The sequence below is a fragment of the Cavia porcellus genome, unplaced genomic scaffold (assembly GCF_034190915.1).
Source record: "Cavia porcellus strain 051 isolate PalLab524CR breed Dunkin Hartley unplaced genomic scaffold, mCavPor4.1 scaffold_10, whole genome shotgun sequence".
Taxonomy (NCBI): domain Eukaryota; kingdom Metazoa; phylum Chordata; class Mammalia; order Rodentia; family Caviidae; genus Cavia; species Cavia porcellus.
The window spans coordinates 70,838,326-70,860,052 of record NW_026947493.1 but is presented as its reverse complement, the minus strand read 5'-3'; the positions used below and the strand labels follow the sequence as shown (position 1 = coordinate 70,860,052).

General features: G+C 46.2%; 1 protein-coding gene across 1 annotated transcript in view; it reads right to left on the bottom strand.

Moving 5' to 3' along the window:
• Positions 1-21,727, bottom strand: part of Laptm4b (lysosomal protein transmembrane 4 beta) — a 46,650-nt gene that overhangs the window by 3,769 nt on the left and 21,154 nt on the right. Inside the window, exons 3-6 of the mRNA XM_003479866.5 lie at positions 15,018-15,091; positions 14,499-14,621; positions 12,384-12,482; positions 8,986-9,081 (exon numbers count right to left, since the gene is read on the bottom strand). Coding sequence (XP_003479914.3) covers positions 8,986-9,081; positions 12,384-12,482; positions 14,499-14,621; positions 15,018-15,091 — 392 coding nt within the window. The remainder of the gene's footprint in view (positions 1-8,985; positions 9,082-12,383; positions 12,483-14,498; positions 14,622-15,017; positions 15,092-21,727) is intronic.

Here is a 21,727-nt window from a genome sequence, read left to right as displayed (position 1 = left end):
AACTGCCCTCACTCGACACTACAGAAAGATGCTACGACTTCAACTCTCGGCAAATTTCCTCAGTTATATGCATGAATTTATACTGCAAAACATTCAAACTCAAAGCCAGAGGTGGTGTCTCACAGCACTCGGGAAGCTGAGGCAAGAGGGATCTTTGCGAGTTCGAGACCAGTCTGGGCTACAAAGTGAGCTCAAGGTCAGCCTGAAGCTGCATAGGAGACCCTGTCTCAAAAAGACAAAAAAAAAAAAAAAAAAAAAAAAAAAAAAAAGGTTTAAACTGGGTCCAAAAGTTCTCACTGGGGACATGTTAAGGTAGAAAAGACAGAAAAATACAGTAAACTAGGCTGAAAATTAAAATGGCTCTGCACATTTAAATACTTACATAAACATTATATATATCAGCACTAAGAACCCAGAAGGGAGGCGCGGGGGCGGGGGTGGGGGCGGCAGCACCACGGTAACCCACGGTAACCCCAGGCCCCACGCCTGGGTGGGCAGCGCCACCTAGCGTGCACATCTGGGGCTCTGAACCTCGGATCCCCGCTTTTCCTGCACCGCCCGCTTGTTGGGCTCCACCGTTCACCGGGAGAAATGGCTCCCTACTGCTACCTAAAAAAATCAGAGGTTTAATTTTCTATTGCAGCCTAACCGGTGTATACAAGCTGCTTCTCCATATCTCTAATCCCAATAAAATGTTTGTATCTTGCGTTTTAAAACATAAGCCTTTCTTCTACTCTTACAATGATCACAATAATGTTAATGACAATACAGGCATTTTACTAAGTGGAGACACCGTGGGGGGGGGGTGTGGGGGAGGGTGCTGGGGATTAAACCCAGAGCTTTGGCCCTGACATACATCTTCAGCCTTTTATTTTTTTAAAATAGAGTCTCCATAAATTTCTAAGGTACCCAGACTGGTCAAAAACTCATAATCCTCCTGCCTCGGCCTGCCAGAGTGCTGGGATTATGGGTGTACACCCATCCCTCACCTGCATATACCCTAATCTAACCAAACCATTCTCCAATTACTAAAACCATTAGGCTAGATACTATTCTGCTATTAAAAACAATGCTGATGAACATTTTACACCTTTTTCTTCCTAAATTTATTCCCAGAAACAACTTCTATAATTAAAAAAATCCAACACCTCATATTACAACAGTAAAATCAGTGCTCTATTGGATGCATGCAAATTAAGAAACCAAGCTGTGAGTTACAATTTCCAGCAAAAGAGGAGATTTAAAAAGTAGTAACTTTTGATGGAGGATTGCTGTGCAGGAATAAAGAAACACGAGGCAAGGTAACATCCCACATTGGCAACTGGAACCCGGGAACCACGTCAAGCCAGGAAACCGGAGGCCGTCTAGGGCAATCTCACCCTCACTGGTTTTACATCAGAGCTAATAAAAGAGCACACCTGCAGGCGTGTGCACACCCCACGGGAAGTGTCAGGATGACACGGCTGGGCGGTGCGGAGCAGCACCCTCCCGCCGTCACAGAGTGCCCCCAACCTTGCTTCTCTACACTGCTTTCACCAGTCAGTGCCGATCACAATCCCCAAAGCCAGCCCCAAAAGCCATAACCTTCAACGCTGGACTCTCAAAAGATAAAAATTCCTGACATCTGAACCTGCTAAACTCATAATCTCAAATGTCAAAATACTGAAAACCACAACTCTCATGGGACGGGGAAAAGTTATATAAGATGGGCAGAAAGTCCAGTGCTGAGGGGAAGACCGGTGCCTGGCTGTATGTAGGCCATCAAGGTGGGCCGACGGAACACTCAGAAACCTGGGGAAGCCCTGTGTGGAATCATGGAAGAATCTGGGGTTTTTTTGTCTTTTTTGAGACAGGGTCTGGCTATGCAGTTCAGGCTGGCCTTGAGCTCACTCTGTAGCCCAGGCTGGGCTCCAATTCTCAATGATCCTCCTGCCTCAGCTTCTCAAATGCTGGCATTACAGGCATGAGCCACCACGCCCAATTTATCATGGAAGAATTTACAAAAGTGGAGTTTGTAGAAAATTAATGTGAGGGACCAGGGATTTAGCTCAGAGGCCTAAGTACCTGCTTGGCAAGCATAAGGAGGTGAGTCTGATCCAGAGTACCAAAAAAAAAAAAAAAAAGTGAATGTGCTCTATGTGGGCAGCTACTCTTCAAAAGAAAACAGTGGCTGCTTACTGCAAATGTAGACTTCAAAACAGAGACAGCGGCCAGCAAAGTTGGCCAGCAACTATGGAATCCTCATATTACATCTGGTAACACAGGTTTCCTAGTTGAAATTCTCTTTTCTTTTTTCCATTTTTTGCAAATTCACTATGCTATGTATGTACTTCATCCTGGCATCATTTCTGATTTTGGAGATACAAAGTGTGTGTAAAAGTTTACACAGTTCTAATTTGTTTCTTGCTTTCTGTGAATCTGACTCCATGAAAGTGCACCATTATCATGGTGTTGATTGCAAGTACTGTGCATATTAAAATGCTGAAACTGGCTGGGGCTTTAGCTCAGCAGCATAAGCGCCTGCCTGGGAGCTCGAGGTTATTAGTTCGATCCCGGGCAGCAAAAATAATAAATAAATCGCTGCGACTTCTTCAGGGAGTGGAGGAATCACCTTCTTGTCCATCTGCATCTGAGGAAATAAACTTTCTTGACATCTCAGCTCTTTGCCAGGTGACTGCATCTGACCCGTGGATCTCGTCCGCAGCAGCATTTCAGGTCACCGTGGATCTCCACAGTGACACACACTGCACCTGACTCAGCTTGAACTGTCAGGGCTGTGCGACTGAGTGCCACACCCGAGTGTGCACACTTGCTAAAATGCTACTGCCTATTTCATAGTGGCCTGTGAAGTGCTGTCACGTCTCTCAAATAATCTGCATTTAACAATGTAAATAAGTGTCTTTTTAAAAACTTCTAAAATTCTTTCCAGTTGCATTTCCACGATTTTTCTATTTGGGGATTTTAAGCTCTAGGGACTTTCATCTTTCAGGATTCCAACCCTTCAAATTAAGATGCGTGGGCTTGTTTCTTTCAAGATTATGGCCCTAGTTCCCAAGTCTCCGAACTCTTTTCTACTGTATGAAAAACCAAAAACTAGCAAACAAAACCCAAAGCACAACCGCAAGTCCCAGTGTGCTGCAAGCCTGAGACTACCCTGAGAATTAGCAAGCGGTCCTCTCGTGGGAGAGGCCCAGTCCTGGCCACTGTCCACCTGGACAGCAGCTGGGAAGGTGGTGGGTGAGAGAACAGCCCCCGCCAGGCTGCAGAGGCTGAAATCACCTTCTGTTCCTCCCCTGCTATGGGTCTCCACTTCCTCTTTTGTGACAGATTCTAAGGGCACCATGATTTGGGGGTCACCCTAAGCCATATGTGATTTAAGGCTTGGTCCTCAGGGGGCACCATTAGAAGGGGGTGGAAGCCATTATCAGGTGGGACCTGGTGGGAGGTCCTAGACGGGATTTGGGGGGTCTTCCTTCCTCCTCCTGGTCCTCAAAGGAGTCCAACACGCACTCCCAGGTGTCATCAGCTATGCCCATTGGGCCCCTGGCAGTGGGCCCACACCACGCCTGAGCCACAAAGGAAAACTCCTCTCCTCCTAAGTTAATCACTAGAGCCAGGCATGGTGACGCACAAACTGTAATCCCAGCCCTCGGAAGGCTGAGGCAGGAGGACTGCTCTAAGTTCAAGGCCAGCCTGGTCTAAGTAGTGTATTCAAGGCCAGAACTCCGTAACAAGACCCCATTTCAAACAAGTAAAAAAAAAACCACCACTGTTTCACTGTAGTGACAGGAAGCTAAGCCCAGGACTGACTCCAGAGGCTTTTGGAAGACTGAGTCAAACCTCTGGGAAGCGCTCAGAGCCTGTGCCGTCAGCCACTACCCAGAGGTCTGGGGAGAAACTGCTCCAAAGCGAGGAGAGTAAGAAATGTGCCGCCCGTCTAGCCCACGCTGGGGTGGCGTCGTGGGACAGTCAAGTGAGTTAAGGTGCAGGTCACGGGCTGCCCAGCCTTGCAGTAAGTGGCTTCTACTCTCAGCTACAGTCCACTCGGCAGAGATCCTCAAGTGTCACTACAACCCCGGTCAACCAGTACTACCTATCCCTCGCCTGGACTCCAGCTCCCCCAACCTCTGGTCTCTCAGCTCAGTGGTCCTCACCAAGTCTGTATCAAACCTTCACACTTCACTTGCTCTTTTACATTCAAAGGAGGAAAAAATTTAGGGCTGGACACATCCTGTAATCCCAGCCCTGGGGAGGCTGAGGCAGGAGGATAACTATGTGTTGAGCCTGGCCTCCGCTACATAGTGAGATTCTTTTTTTTTTTTGGTCTTTTTGATTCAGGATCTTGCTATATGTTCAGGCTGGCCTTGAACTCACTTTGTATCCCTGGCTAATGTTGAACTTGCAACGATCCTCCTGCCTCAGTCTCCCAAGTGCTAGGATTACAGGTGTGTGCCACCATGCCTACCTGTCTTTTTTCTTTTTTAATCAGAAATATTTATTGAGAGAAAGAAAGCTTCTGTCTGACAGACAGACAGAAGGGGTCCCAAGTGGGTTGCCCGAGATTCTGTCTTAAAAAAAAAACCTTAGGTAATATAAACTACTAAATTACAAGGGAAAAAGAGCTACCTAAAGCTGAGATATTACAAATATGATATACTTGGGAGACTGAGACAGGAGAGTTGTTACAAATTCAAGACCAGCCTGGGCTACAAAATGAGCTCAAGGCCAGCCTGAACTGCACAGGAACCCTGTCTCAAAATGACTCAAAACAAAACAATCTCCTTTTTTATGTCACAAAATGGGACAGGTTAGAAATGTCAAAGCCAATTAGTCACAGGCTTCTCCCTCTCTTGCCTGACCCTGCCTCCAGGCCCTGGACTGATCACTCAAGCAGATGTGGAAGTTGGTTCCCCTGGGCAGGTACTTTCTGTGTCCCTGAATCTGAAGGGGTTGACAAGTGACGCAGGAAGCAGCCTGTACCTGGGCTTTGGGCAAAGGCCACACAGCCGCGGGCAGGCGGAACAGAGCCCCTGCGCTGTACAGCCAGCTCCTGGCCCTGATGAGGCTCCCGAGGCCCAACTAGAGGCTCTCCGGAGCCAAGTGACCTCAATCCCTCCCCACTTCCCTGTGGCGTGGCAGAGGTACACAGAACTCTGCCACCAGCAGGCATGTGCTTCTAACCACAACCGCTTTCTATCAGGAAGTGAGGAACAACCTGCTTTTAAGTGGCTGAAAAGAAAAAAAAAAAAAAAAAAATGGGAACTTTGGTGCATGGTACGGGAAAGTCACTGAGACCCCGAGAAATCCCACCCCAAACCTCTGAGTCAACCACTGGCTTGTGTGGCTTCCTGACGGCCCACGGTCATCTTTAACCTCCAAGAATGCTGCTTCTGTTTCTCATGCTGCCAGCCCCAAAAGAAAGCCCACACAGCAAAACTTTTAAAACTCAATAAATTGGCACATACTGTTCATGTGGATTCGCCTAACAACACGACATTGCATAACACAGACATGAAGTTTAGGTGTTCCCTACGTACCTGGAACAGTTAGGGCTCCCACAGCATCTCAGACACCACTGCGGCTGAGTATGAGTTGCTTTCCCAGTATCCTCATTCCACAAGAAGCAGATTTTCAGCTTGAGATGTCACAAAATACCGGGGCACCACGGATGCCTGAGGCTCAGTCCCAGCAAAACAAGGTTGCACAGATTGAAAGTTTTTAAAACCTCAATCTGCTCAGAATTTAATATGAAAGAAATCTGCTTCTACAACCCAGATGTTAGTCTTAATTTGCCTTTCCTGTGGAGGCCACATCTGATGGCAACAGAAGAGAACATAGTGTCACAGAACACACACAACCCAGGACTGCAAGCAGGGCTCAAGAGGGACACGATGTTCTCCCCAGGGCAGTGACAGGGTTTCCTGGGCCGGGAGCGGTGCTCTGAGCTTTCAGGGCAGTCACAGCAACAACTCCAGTGTACAGCACTGACTGCTACCCTGAGCATCGGGACTGACCGCTCAACAGGTGGACAGTCAGGAAGTTAGCTGCTCGGCCTAACAGTAGAATGAAAAAATCATTCACCCCTGAAGGTGCCATGAACAAGAGCCTGGCCCTCTGGCTCACATTCACACCAAGTTCCTATGTAATCTGGCTGGAAAATTGCAGGAGAGTTTCACCCCAGGAATGATCTCCAATAGCTAACACCCCTGTTCATTCTCCGCCCGCGGACTTTGGGAAGGACACATCTGGACAGTAACATGGATGCTGTCCTAAAGATGGAAAAAGGAGCACATTTATTTTCCACCAGCAAGAGCCCGGTAAGCTTCCTTCGACAGAGGTCAGCATGAACCTCTGTTAGCCTGGGAGGAGAGGCATCTGTCTACAGGCTGACGGGAAGTGAAAGCAGCCCTGACCTGGGCCCCCGGCGAAGAGATGGATGAAAGACAAACACATGTGATGATGTGAAATGACACCCTTGTCCTAACTCTGGGGCCAGTGAAATGACAGAACTAGATCACTCCAGCCAACATTAACTCCTTTACTTCCAGTCCAAATAATCTTTAAGCATGCAAAGCTCTGATTCAGCCAGGCATACTGGTGCATGCCTGTAATCCTCGAGCTCAGGAGGCTGAGGCAAGACTGCCCAAGTTTGAGGCCCGCCCGGGCTACATCACTAAGTTCAAGGCCAGCCTGAACTTTACACAGTCAATCAACCAAACATAAATAAACTCTGGGGGGAAAAAGCTCCAATTCTAAACATTCAGACTATGTTCTCCAGATAGCATTCCCATCAAAATGAGGCAGGTTCCCTGGGGAAACATCAGACTCCAGGCCTGGAACCAAAAATATACAAAATGAAGGAAAAAAGAAAAAAAAAAAAAAAAAACCCAAAAACTTCAATTTTTTCCCTTTTCTGTTTTTGTTCTGAAACAAAATGGATTTAAAAAAAATTTTAAAATACACAAATATACAAGATGGGCCTAAAATTCTTGTCATACTAAAGCAAAGAAGCCAACACAGGACACAAAATCTACTATGAATTTTTAAAGAGGCAGAGAGCAAAAAAAGTTCCCCAGGAACCTTGGGGACAGCGCATTATCAGCAACTTTACTTCCTCCTCTACAACATGTCCAGCTTGTATAACAGGGCTGAGGAAGCGTCAGCAACAGCCACCAGCAGGTCCCCACCTCCTGACACCTACAGCGCAGCTGACAGGCCATTCTGAGGAGCAGGATGGCTGCTGGGGTGAATTTCAATGTTTCAAAGGAAAAAGTAATTGTTTCCTCTAAAAAGCTGGGGGGATATGTATTTTAGTGCCTTTCTCACTGCTCTGAAACAATCTAAGCACCTGTTCCATGAATTTTCTTCTGAGAAAAAGATTCCACTGAGCAGTGTGGGCACCCCAGGACAGGCAGGGGGAGGGTCTCACACATCTGGTTGAACAACTTTATGGTTTCTCAAATTCAAGTCTCAAACTGAACCAGGTGTGCTAGGAAACTTCTGGAGACAGAGGCAGGAGATTCTGAGGCTGAGGCTGACGTGGGCTACACAGAGCTCAAGGCCAGCTGCTGATACCCTATAAGACCTGCTTCAAAAACAAAAGCGGAAGCTGGGGATTTAGCTCAGCCGCATAAACTCCTGCCTGGCAAGCACCAGGTTTCAAGTTCTGATCCCTGGTACCAAAATAACAAAAACAAAAACAAAAGCAAAGCAAACCAGGAGTGGTGCACATGCCTCTGAAATCCCAGCACTCTGGAGCCTGAGCCAAGAGGTTTGCAAAAGTTCAAGCTCAGTCTGGGCATCTCAGTGAGACCCAGACTCTAAATTAAAACAATAAAGTGGCACAAAATCTCAGAAGAGTTAAAAACTTTAGAGCCAATAGTTCTCAGAACTACAAAATTGTAACTGGCTATTTCTGTAAAGGAATTGACCCAGGAGGAATCCCTCAGAGGGCTGGGGAGGGCATTCTGCAAACCCCAAGGGCCTCTCAGCCCTACTCCTTCCAGGGGTCCTGTGCTTCTGCCTGAAGCAGAGGTTCTGGTCCAGCCCCGGGCATTCAGGGCGGGCTCGGGAGACACACAGACGCAGACATGCTGACCGCCTGAACACTCAGGAAGGCCTTACTGCACTGTACACAAGGCAGGAGGGGTGCTCAAACTGTTCCCGAGAGATCTAAAATCCACAACTCTACACGTTGCTCAGCATAGTTATCCCGTCTTCTGTCCACTCTGACCCCAGCCTGTCTCATCCCCCCCACATCCTTGTCACCAGTGCTGAGCCCAGTACTGCACACTGCACGAGGCACGGGGCTCGATGCAAAGATGACACAGTGGCCTGGAGGATGGGCACCTCCATCCAACCCAAACTACAGTTCTAGCATCACTTACACAAATTACCACTGAGTTCAACGATGCTTCCAGTAAAGAAATGTTTCCTAAACTCATATCTGGTGGGTAAAAATTTTAATGGAAGAACAACTAACAGTAGAACAGAAATCACCTAAATTCTTTGACTAAGGTTTTCTTTTTGTTGTAGACAAAGCCTGCCTACATATTTAGGCTGGCTTCAGAGTCACAGCGAGCCTCCTGCCTCAGCCTGGGTTTACAGGGGTGACAGCACACCCCATTTTGACTAAGGTTTTCATATACAGGACTAACTTTAAAGATATGGCAACTTTGTATTTACATATAAATTTGTATTTTTTGGTTTAGTTTCACATGAAATAGTCACGCTGTGTAGAACTGACATGTATGTAGTACTACATTCCACAGTTTAATAACTCAGATTCCAGTTCCATAACCATGGATAACACATCGGAATATTTTTATAATACACAAGTTGAGCCATCTAGGATATATGGAAAACATAACGGGTTTCATTTCACAATGAATCCTTTGGTGACTAAGCTGCTGATGAAATGTCAGCACCAAGAAAAAGCATTAGACACTCGGCAGAGCGAGGGAGTCTCCATGTCATGGCACCTACCGTGGTGTCACTGCTGGTGACGTAGACCAGGACATCGGAGGCGTTCCTGCCGTTGATGTATCTGTAGCAGTTCCAGACACAGCTAATCAAGTAACTCTGAAAGACAGAGTGGTCGTTACTCTTTGTTTCTACAGATCTGGTAAAATACCTCATAGACAATGCCAGATTACACAGCTTGTATTTACATGACCTAAATACAATGCAGCAAAAAAGCCTGACTGTGAAAAAAAAAAGGGAGGGGGGGCCCTAGGGTTTAGCTCAGCGGCATAAGCGCTGGCTTGGCAAGCGCAAGGTCGTGAGTTCAATCCCTGGTTCCACGAAGAAAAAACAACAAAAAAAAAGCCTCACTGTGGTGTGGATGGTAGGAGGGGCAGGAACTCTGAAAGTAGAATAAGAAATCGCCCTGTTGTTTCGTTTTGAGTGACAGGATCCTGCTGTGTCACCCAAGCTAATCTTCAACTCGCCTCTGTCTCCAGGTACAAGACATTTCTAACAAAACCAACAATTATTGCCCCTTACAGAATCATTAAAAGTTACTAATCCACTGATCACTACATTTTTACTTCTTGTTTCTTTGGGAATTTCTATTGTACATGATTGTCTATGATATTACTACATATATCAATTTTTAAAAAGTCAACTTCACAGCACACAAATTCACTTCACGGGCCATGAAATTCACTAAAACATTTTTATTTTTGTAATGACATAATCAAAAAAGATGTTTATTAAAATACTGTCCAGAATAAGGACGTGGTAGCGCGTGATGGAGACGTCCACCTGTAATCCTAGCACTCAGTGTGAGCCTCTGCCTGCTACCTCTAAAAGCCACTAACTTGCTTCAGGGCCCTCATTTCTTTCTTGACATTTCTGTAATCCTGAATTAGAGAATTACGTGTTTCATGTGTCACACAAGTGAACGTGCAGTCACACACAGCCCCCCAACTCTGCAGGGCAGGGCGGTGGGCACTGCCTCCTCTTTAGCCTTAGCAGGGAGAGGAACTAACAAAGGCCTGGCCTGGGGCTTCCAGGAAACTGACGCGGCAACGAACCTCAGAGGAGTAAGGGGGAAGTGGGCAGGGAGAGGCCCTGCTCCCGTGACCTGCTCTGGGAAGCACGCCGCCCGTGTTTCAGCTGCGGAACAGTGCGTGCAAGGCAGCAGCTCGGCACTATGAGGGAGACACAGTGAGGGCAAGAGCGCGGGGGCACGAGGCAGAGGCAGAAATAAACCCAAGATGCGTCCACTCGGGGGGGAGGCGGCACTGGCAGGACACCGTTTCTGAGACTCTGGGACTGAACCCAGCCAGGACTTAGGCTCCACACTCCATGCCTAGCCATTCCTTCCATTTTATTGAGCTCACTAAGTTAACCAAGGAGACAAAAACTTGTGATCCTCCTGCCTCAGCCTCCCAAGTGCTGGGATTATAGTCTCTGTGCCAAGTTAAAAACCCTTTCTTGGTGCCAGCTTTGGGGCTCCTGGTAGTGGCAGAGGTAGCCAGGTCACAGTAACCTTCCTGCTGGCAGAAATTATAAATCTGAAATACACTAACGTATTTTTAAGGCATGACCCAGTGATCAAAAGCATTCTGGGAGGCTGAGGCAGGAGGATGCAAGGTATAAGTATAGCCTGGGCAACTCAGTAACTTAGCCAGACCCTCTCTCAAAATTAAAACTGAAAAAGGGCAGGAATGCAGCTCAGGGTAATGGCCCCAAGTTCAATTCCCAGCACCAGGGCTGAGGAAAAAACAGGCAGAAGAAAGGGGAAATCTACCCTTGAGAGAGGAGCCTCCGTGACAGATTCACCAGCTGTGGCCTCTCCTGGGGCAAAGCCAGCCATACGTGCAAACAGCCCAGCTGCACTGGCCCAGAAGTCAGGGTCAGCCCTAGGGGACCAGGGAAGGACCAGGGAGCCAGAGAGCAGAGCAGAGGTTGGCAAGCAGCAGCCCCAACACTCACACATAAAACTCTCCTGAAGCCCCCACGACGGAGCTACACACACAGCACTGCAAATTCAGTTTGTCTCATGGCAGGAAGCGCAGGTCACTCCCTTTGCTCTTCGTGGTGCTGGGGCTGGACCCAGGTCTTTGTGCAGGCCGAGCAGGTGCCTGCCTCTGAGAACCGCACTCCTGCCCCTCGACAGATTACTGTATTACCTACTCGGGATGACTTTTCTCCCTAAATGTAGTTTCCTGAGTGAAGCCTGATTTTTGAAGAATAGGACAACTTTATACCAGAATAACGACAATGAAAAATATGAGTTAAAAACCCAAAGTATAAAAACCAGTTGAGATTTTCCCATTGACAGCATGTGAGTGTGGATTACAGCAGCTCCGTAAGTAGACCAGAATAGGCAGTACTCGATTGAGGAAGGCGAGGCCATGTTGTTGACAAGAGACAAGGTATTTACCTTTTGGGGGATCAATCTGAATCCATCACAGGCCTTCACACTATGCGTGCCCTTTATTTTAAGAAAATCTATCCTGAAATAAGCGCCTATGTATCTCCGTAGCACTAGTTGACGTTAGACATTTGCTTCAATGTCCACAAACTTGTAAGTAATGATATTCACAAAATATACGGATACAGAATATTTTAAAAACAAGTAATAGGTCAAGCGTGGTGGAGCATGCCTATAATCTCTGCCCTCAGGAGGCTGAGGCAGGAAAACTGCTCTACATTTTGAGGCCAGCCTGAGCTACATAATAAGTTCAAGGTCAGTCTGAACTACATAGTGAGACCATCTCAAAACAAGGATAAAACAAAGAATGCCTACTACATGGACCTTGTATCACATGTTGCAGTATTATATAGTATATAATGTATAACACTGAACTAATTAATTCAATCCTAGCCAAAAACAGTTTAGAATAACCTTTGGCCACCCTGAGGCCTTGATTCTATGCTTGGTGTTTAGTCCTCATACAAACTATAGGCAACCAAAACGCAGTTTAAAAAATAAACTGACTGGTTTTTCTGTGGCATTCAGGAATACTTTTAATAATATCTGAGCTCCAACTAAACTCTCATGGTTTGTATCTAGACGCCCTCCCAAAGCCTCATGTGCTCACAGGTGGCACTTTCGGGAGGTGACTGGATTACAGGGGTGTGATACCTCTATGGGTTTCTCCACTGCGGAGTTCATAGCTAAACATGATGTTGGAGAGGAAGCCCGGTCGGAGGAGGCTGAGCGTGGTATGGATCTATCTCTCTCCTCTTCCTCCCTTGATCTCTCGCTCTGCTTCCTGCTCCTCTGCCATACCTGCCCTGCCCTGGAGCCAGCTGACTATGGACTGAACCCTCTATGAACTGTGAGCCAAAATAAACCTATCTTCCTTAGTGTTGTGGGCCTGGGTATTGTACCTCAGTGCCAAGAAAGTAACTAGAACACCAGTGCTTACCTTAAATGTCAAGATAATGCTGAAAAACAGAAGGATAATAAGGACCAAACAGGTAGGGTTCACCGACATGATATCATCTCTATAGGGAATTTCAGGGGGCTGCAAAAGAAAAAGACCTCGTTAGCAAATCTCAGGCATTCGAGATTACACTCCTGATGCATGAGTTCACACGTGTTTATCAGAAAACAACAGGGAAAGTAGACAATTATTCAGGACCAATATAACATTCCTCACCTACTACTCATGAAAAAACTAGCAAAGGTGTAACAGAAAGGCACATCTATTCTTAATCTGCAAGTAACTTCAGTAAAGCAAAAGAGGACTCAGGCACAGTGAGCCCTAAACATGGCACTTTTCCCTGCAACCATGCAAAGCGAGAAGCGGTGGTCTCCAGCAGGGCTATTTCCTGCACCTCTGGTACCAGGATTTGAGGCATGCTCTGGACCTCCTAAGGATAGGCACAAGGCAAGGGGGAGAAACTCGCTCTTGGGGGATCTTTTATGCTGTTACTGCTTCCCAAGAAGCAGCTTCTCTTATAACAGGAATCTGCCTAATTTAAAAAAAAAAATCAGGATTTGTGTATGGATCAGGGGTGCAGCACTTGCAAGTACTTGTGAGGCTCTGGGTTTGCTTCTAGCACTGCGATGAATGAATGAACCACTGAAAATCAAGTCTTTGGCTGGGTGAGATGGTATATGCCTGTAATTCCAGCAAGTGGGAGGCAAAGGCAGGAGGATCGCTGCAAATTCAAGGTCAACCTGGGCTACAAAGTGAGTTCAAAGCCTGCCTCAATTGCATAGTGAATTGCTGACTCAAAGATAACAAAAACAAAAACAAAAAACCAAGTTCCCTCATCTAGCCACAGGTCACAGGAAACCTGTGGAGGACCCAACTCTGCTGTGGCTAGCACCAACCCCCACAGCTGCACAGCCTGCCCCGTGACTCCGGGATGGTCAGGGTGTAGCTAGGGAGGAGCAGAAGGCACCTCTGTGACTCAGCAACACCCTGGGCTGGCTCTCAGATCCTCCACTTTGGGCAATATTTCGAAGAACCAGAATCAAAGTCATTTTCTGTGATCAGCTCATAAAATCCTGGAAAGGTTCCTAAAGGGTAAGAATGGCTTGGTGCTGTTTCCAAGATCAATAAGAAAACGTACTCTGTGTGTGGTCTAATTAAAAAAGAGAGCTGGGGCTAGGGATTTAGCTCACTGGCATAAGTGCCTGCCTGGCAAGTGCAAGGTCGTGAGTTTGATCCCCGGTACACCTAAAAATAAAAATCAAATAAAACAAAATAATCACCAGAGAGAGAGAGAGAGAGAGAGACAGAGAGAGAGAGAAATCCGAAAGCCAGTTGTGGTGGTGTACATCTGCATCCCCAGCACTCTGGGAAGCTAAAGCAAGAGGATCTCAAATTCGAGCCCAGCCTGGAAAACAGTGAGATCTTCTGGGAGGGAGGGGATGGTACTGTTAACGTAGCTTTGTGCAATGCAAAGGCCCTGTGTACAACTCCCAGTACCAAAAAAAAGTTCAGGGACTAAGAACTATTGGAGAATTCCCTGTTAGTAGCACATCAACACAAATCATACATGACCTGGGATTTTTCAGGAGACAGGGTCTCTGCCTCGGCCTCCTGAGGGCCCCAGGCATGGGTCACCATGCACAGCTAAAATGAACTTCCTATAATCAGACTGACAAAGAAGAAAAGGACACTGCTGATGGGAGTGAAAATCCCTTAACTTTGGGGGGACCACCTGATCTCCCCGAAGGCACCAGTGATTGGTTTTCTTAAGCCAGAGTCTCGTTACATACTTCAGCCCAGCCTTGAACTCACCATGCAACCCAGGCTGGCCTCAACGAACGGTGATCCTCCTGCCATGGCCTCCTGAGCACTGGGTCACAGCTGTGGCCCACCACGCCCAGCCAGGACAGCAGTGTTTTGAGAGCGAAAAGCAAGCTGCTGCACGAGTACTCCACTGCCCAGCCAGGGCCCTGGCCAGTGTAGATTATCTCGGGCAGCAAACCAATGGGGCTTAGTGTGCTGAGTCTGCCAGGGGCCATGCGCAGGCTGAGCAGGGCAAGGCTGTCACCAGGTCACAATTCCCCCGCCACGGCTTACCAGCTGCCGTATGTACTCCTGAATGGAGTTCGGGTACACGAGCACAGTGATTGCAACCAAGGTGTTCAAGGCGAAGTCGAAAATCTGGTAGCAGAAGAACGGGATGATCCAGGCCGAGCGTTGCTGAGCACAAGGAGACAGAAGGTTAGGGCCAGTGCTGCCACAGAACAGGCAGTCACTGCATTCAGAGACCTTATATTACCCTAAGGGGACGTGGAGGACCTGGAATTCATGAAACCAGCAACTGTTGTGCCACGTGGAAGCAGGCAACAAATGCGTCTGGGACTATAGAATACCACTCTCACTGGTTTTCCCAGTACCATGTGATGCTCAAACTTGCCATCGAGTCTTAAAGGAGACCGAGGAGTACTCCTCTGTGAGCACCAGAGAAAATGCAGCTTACATTCGTGGTGCCGAACCTATGGCACCCATGCTCAGCAAGCTGTCTGCATGGCTGCCAGCCCGAGAGGTTCGCTGTCGCAGGTCTGTGAGCACTGGGGTGCAGGGCCAGCTCCTCACCTTGTATGCGCCGTAGGTCGCCATGGCACAGATCACGATCATGAGCACAGAAATCGCGATGGCAATATATATGTCTGTCAAAGGTCAAAACACACACGGTAAGTGACAGGGCCACTGTGGAAACAGTGAGTTTCTCCTTAAAGCCATTTGGTTATAAACCAACTGTAAATAAAAACCTTATGCTAAACAAACCATCAGTTTTGGTTTCTTTGAAAGTTGGAGTACGTGGTAGTTAATGGGAGGGAAAGTGTCCAAAAAATGTTCTCCCAGAGACACAGAAAAGACAGACTACTTCCAAATATCAAAATAACTCTGGCCTTCTGATCTACTATGTATATATAAATCCTATAATAATGAAGCAGATATTCTTTTAAAGTTCTATAGGTGCCATAAAAGCATGTGCACCCCGTGGTTCTAACTGAAATCTCTGCGTGGGTGTGACAGCCCAGTCATTCCAAGTGTCCCTGCCTCTCCAGTCCTGCTCACCACAGCCCAGCTACAGAATCTGGTTCCTCACACAAAGCAAGATCACAGTACCGTGGTGGCACGCACCTATAATCCTATCACTTAGAAGGCTGAGGCAAGAGGATTGCTGCATTTGAGGCTAGCCTCAGTTACGTAATGAGTTCAAGACAGTCTGAACTACATAGCAGAACCCTGTCTCAAAAAAACCCAAAACCAAAACCAAACAAAAAGATCACAGTACTATGGGACCCACACGTGCCATCCCGATGACTAGAAGCAGCTCTGTCATACTGTCATGCAATCAGCACTGGGGTCCCAGCTCCACGGTCAGCAAGGTTACCATGAACTGAGATGAAGAGAAAGATGAACATGCATGCTGATTCTAAGGATTTAGTAGAAAGAAAATAATGCATAACACCTCGCTCACCCTTTTTATACTGAGCACACAATACTATTTTGCATATATAGTATTTAAAAATTAAAATTAATCTCCCTGGTTTCTCTTTGCCTTGTCTACTAAACAATTATATTATGACTTGTATGATTACAATATATTCCTAATAAACGATGCTGACCTAGGACAATGTCTATACTGTAGTAGGCACTAACTGAACATTTGTTTATTCAGGTCCATACATTTAAGAGACTCTCATCTTTTTGTAAATTTTTTTTTAAGTCTCACTATATAATCCATGCTTGTCTGGAATTTGCAATATTCGTCCTGCCTCAGCCTCCTGGGTGCTTGGATTTATAGGCAGGTGCCACCATACCCAGCTAGGAGATGCTAATTAGAAGTTCAGTATAACTAGGTCAACATATGTGCGCATCACACCGATGCAGAAAAGTGTCTGAACAATGCCTGACAGTTTTCAAGGCATTTTTCACAAATCCTTTCATCTTCCTGACTAGGTGTGGGATACTGTTCTTAGAACGAACTGTCTGAGCCAGCATTTGTGTTAAAAGGCTAAGCTATGACTTCGAATTTCTGCTCCCTTCTTCTGTTCTACCTACCCTGTTCCAGACTCTGCCAACCCTGACTACCCAAGGACCACGCCAGGCCGCACATCGGCTGTTGATCTTTCCCCAAGGCCAGCGCACTAGCTTTACTCACAGGCAGTCCCTGAAGGGAAGCTGCAGGCTGAGAACATTCCAAGCAACTGACATACAAAGCACACTTCCGGACAGAAATGCAGATATGGGGCTGGGGATTTAGTTCAGCGGCATTAAGCGTCGGCCTTGCAAGCATGTGGTTTTGAGTTTGATCCCCGGTACCGATAAAAAGATGCAGATATGCATTAAAATTAAAATACTACTGTTCCTTACATTAAAACTAGAGGTGCATCTGAAGATTTCCGTCCTTCCCCAGAAGATAAATGGAAGCTTGAGATTATTGGTAGCACCCTTTTGAGATTAACTGTATAAATAAACCATTATCTCATTGGGGTGGGCCATCCTCTCCCCCCCACTAAGACTAAGACCTAAGCTACTAACACTAAGACAAAGACTAAGACTACAGATTATCCACCAGGGTTAAATGACATCATCCTTGTTACCAGTGGATCAATATTACCTAAGCAACTAAACCTGTGATCTACCTTGTATGTATGTACCCCTCGTGACTTTGTTCTGTAAAACTTCCTTTGAGGAGTGGGCTCCTTAGCAACCCATTGGGGACCCTACTGTCTCTTGGGAGCAATTCCTACATGCCATTCCTTTTCCCCAATACATTTTCCTAGTCTTAAAGTCACTGCTCCTTAGTCTACGGAGTGGGGGGGGGGTAGCTCAGTGGCAGACAAGCACCTGCCTGGCAAGCCATGAGGTCATGAGTTCCATCCCCAGTACCAAAACATAAAATAAGTCAGTCAGTCTATAGGTTGAACACAACTAACCTTGAAGACGCACACGACTCTTACAGAAGTGAACAGGTGAGTCTCAAAAGGAGGCAAAAGGGATGGTAAGAGAGTCAGGAGATAATCAGTATTGCTTGTCAAAAGAAGAGGATTTCTCTTAAGATAAACACATATTGCAGCTTATTCTAACTTTAATGCTTACTTAGCCTCCCATTATTCTTGGGTCAATGGGGAGGACACATGTGAGCTCATTTCACACGCAAACCCTAGAGCCAAGGTACCTAACTCCTGAAAGGCAAAGAGAAAGCCTGCTGGCGCACTCTGACCAGTACAGAGTGCACCCGGGGCTCCGTGTGCATATGGTGGGGGTAGATCAGGCTTGGATTCCCGCAGGAAGCTATAAGCACAATGGACACCCACGGTCTGGCAACTCCTCTCCCATCTCTTCAGGGTCCCGTCTCCCCAGTAACCGCTGCTGCTACTCCATTTAATTCTCCCAACAGCATGTGAGCTGAGGGCGACTGCCCCTATTTTAGAGAGGAGAAGGATGGCTGAGAGGACAAGGAGCTTACCCAGGATTGCCCCGCAGCGGCATGAGACAGATGTTCCACCCAACGAGCTTGACCCTCACGCCAACAACCCCCGACACTACGCTGCCCAGCTGTGACGGTGCCAGGGGCTGACGCCACCACACATGAGCACCTGCAAAGCCTACAGGTTTGCAGCATCTGAAACTTGGACTCGGGTGGTTTATTTTCTTCTCCATCTATTTTGACAGTTTTCTAAATCCTATCCAAGCATACTGAAAAAAAACAAAAATCGAGGCTTTATTTTAAAACTGAACATATTATCTTCCAAAGAAATTATTTAATGAAAACTGCCCAGACTATTCTTTAAAAATAAATAACAAAACCTCCAGAACTAAGTGTCACTTAGTCTTATTTGTGTTTGAGACCAGGTCTCACTATGCAGTTCAGACTGACCTGGAACTTACTATGTAGCCTTGGTTGGCCTTAAACTTACAAGGGTGATCCTCCTGCCTCAGCCAAGGGCTGGGGTCACAGCCATGCGTGGTACCATATGTGGGTGAGGGGATCAGGCTTGGGTAAAGGCAACAGGGCATGGAACTCAGTTACTGTGCTTGGGTAGAGGCAGGCAGAGCGGGATAAGACCATCTGCCAGGAACAAATAATTGTTTCTTTCACAGAGGTGGAGACAGGCAGGGAACCCTGGGTGGGAAGATCCCAATAAACACCTGTGGTCAAGGTTCTCTGGCAGTCTTGCACCTCAGTGGGCAGCGTCCTTGAAGTGTTCAGGTATAAATTTGTGGGTGTCTCCAAACATTCCTAGTGATGTCCTAGAATGTTATCTCCTTTCCTGTGGTTCCCAACAAAACTTCAGGTGTGGAGCTGAGTTCCCTGCAGGGAGCAGTGCTTCTGCTGGCTGGGGTTTGGGGGGTGGGCTGGTTAGGGCAGGTTGGAGCCTGATGCGCTCCACCTTGTCGTGGTTTAATCCTAATTTTAAATGTCTTTTCTAACTAGGCATGGTCATGCAAGTTCCCCCAGCATTCAGGAAGCCGAGATACAGCTAAATCTAGTCTTTTGTAAATGATATAAAGCTCAAATGTAAAAGGCACAAATAAAAGAATTTAAAAAAATATGCTACTGAAGTAGAAGAAATAAACGTAGGTAGAAAAAAACTAATTTTAGGGGCTGGGGATTTAGCTCAGCAGCGTAAGTACCTGCCTTGCAAGCAGGCGGTCATGAGTTCGATCCCCCGTACCAATAAAAATGAAAAAGACCAAAAAAAAAAAAAAAAACCTAATTTTAAAACTGTACTTTTAGGAAAGCTGCAACTTTAGGACACAAAGTTACCCAAGATTGCAAAATTTTTCTCCTTCCAGGAAATGCACTCCAAAAATGCTCCTGAGTCAAAACCACACTGAGTCTGTAACACAGTCCCTCCCTTGGGTTTCACGTGTAGAATGCACTCTTCGCTGCTTTTCAACTGTAAATTGGATGCCAGATTTCTACACTGACAAACACCACATATTTCTACGTCCAAATACATCCTAGCCCAGCCCCTCAGCCACCTCACCACAGTGCACGCAGCTATGCGCCTCTCCCCGAACTAGTGTTATAACCTAAGCCCCCCTAACTATCCTAAGGTCTGTTCTAAGGTATAAGCCCACCTGCTGCTTCCCCTCCCCTTCTTCCTTCAAATCTAACTAGGTTAAGTTTTAACTTCCTAATAGCTCCTGACAACCCGGGTCTTCCCTACCCAAAAGGACCCGGTAACCCGTCACAAATTGTGTTAATTGCATTAGATTGTACATTCTTCACAAAAATAGCTTCGTTTGTATCATAGTAATACCTGTAACTTGGCCTTATTGTAAATGTGTGTTTTCCTTTCCCTCTGGGCAAAGGATTGATATGTTAATCAATGCTCTCCTCTGTAAAGAATTGTAAAATCTTACCTAATTGATACGTTAACCATTGTTGCCCTCTACAAATAGAACAGTTGTGGTGCTAAAGTAAGGTAACTAAGGTTGTTAATTGCTGTTAGACTTTTCTATTCTTTGCTAAGAAAAACAAGATTCTTCTTATCTAAACTTGCTAGTATGCAGGGAGACTTGCAATTGCCGTTTCTGCTTTGTAGTGCGTCACACCCCCATACCCCTCCTTAAATTGTGTGACCAGCAGCTGTTTGTAGATTTACAAGATAAAAAGTCCTGACTTTTAGCTGTGAGGTGCGCAGTCTCCAAACTGGCTCCCAGAGACTTGTCACCAGGCCTGGATTTTACCTAATAAAGCCTTTGCTTCTCAAACTTTAATTTCTTGCTTTCTTGGATTTTATACCGGGATCCGAGTTATCACACTGGCAAGGTACACTCCCGGCTCTGCAAACAACCCAACAGAGCACGCTGCAGTCTTCCTTCATTAAATTCCTCCTGCCTTAATAATGCAGTCTAATTTGGAAAGGATCCTGAGCTACAGCACAGGCACAAATGGCATAAATGGAAAACATTTTCCATACTCAATTAGTCATTTAGACTAACCATACAAGCTACCTGAATTACCTTTACTCAATCTATTTCTAATTTCTCTGTTGGGTTGGTTTACTTCCCATAAAACTTGCACCTAGGTGCATGTTCCCACACCTTGCCTAATGGCAACCCAGTCTTATGTCCAGAGTTGCTACTCTTCTAGCCACATTTCTGGCCCTGTGGTACATGAAAACAGTATTTTGAATATAGTGTCACAAGAAGTGTACACTGTTTTTGGCAGTCCACTGCTACTTGTGAAGAAGTTGTGACAGGGTCAGGGACCACAGCAATGGGGAGAGAGGCAAAATCTTGGGCTCACCTGCTGCATCCTCCGTGGTGGCCAGTTCTTGCACTCACAGGCAGGCAGAGCCCTGGTCACTAACCCTAACCCAGCCCCCACTTCTCACACAGGTGGAGGAGCCTGGGGAAACTCCTGGTTGGCAGACTCTACCCAAAAGCTTAGCTATGAGTTCTAGCAAAGGAAGAAGACAGGAATTTCAGAGAAAACCAACCAAGGGAGGAGTTCAGGGGCGATGGCATGATCTTCAGCCAAAAGGAAGAATGAAGAATTTATCAAGGTCTTTTGTATCTGGGCTGTCATTTTCCCCCTTTATAATTCAGATATCTCAGAATTCATCTTTTTAACATGTATACCTCAATGGCTTTTGTCAGTATCTTCACAAAGCTGCAGAACTATCAGTGGCAGAACCCTTTCCCCCTTCCAAGAAGCACCCTGACCATCTCTAGCAGTCAGCATCACTGACAGCCCTGAACTCTCCCCTGTCCCCGGGGAGCAGCCTATCTTGCAGGCTCTGTGGCCTTTTGTGGCCACCTTCGTTCAGTCCATAAAATAATATACTTCAATGTCAACTTGAGAAATTTTCTCTGCTCTCAAAGATGAAGCCTTTAGCTCCTGCCAGTTACAATCTTAGATTGAAATATTTGTATTTACTTAACTTTCACTAAGAAAAACCAACAAACTTTTTTGTTATTATTTTCACTAGGGTACCAAACTGTGTGACTTGACCTCAGGAAAATAAACTTAATAAACATATGATCTATATGGCAAAATTCCCTGGACACTAAGGAAGACCTGAGTAACTGGAATGCATACTTTATAAGAGGACTTTTTGAAAAAGCTATGCAAGAGTCATATTTATCAAAGATTCTTGCAAAAATTTTTCATTTAAAAAAGTTTCATGACGGGCAAATCTTACCATCAAGAAAGCTATTGCTGAAAAAAGATGTTATATATATAAGACACACATGGAAAGCTGTCAAATTAAACAGTCACTAACAAATACACAAACGGATTTCCTGTGAAATGGACAAGCTGATGCTAAAACACA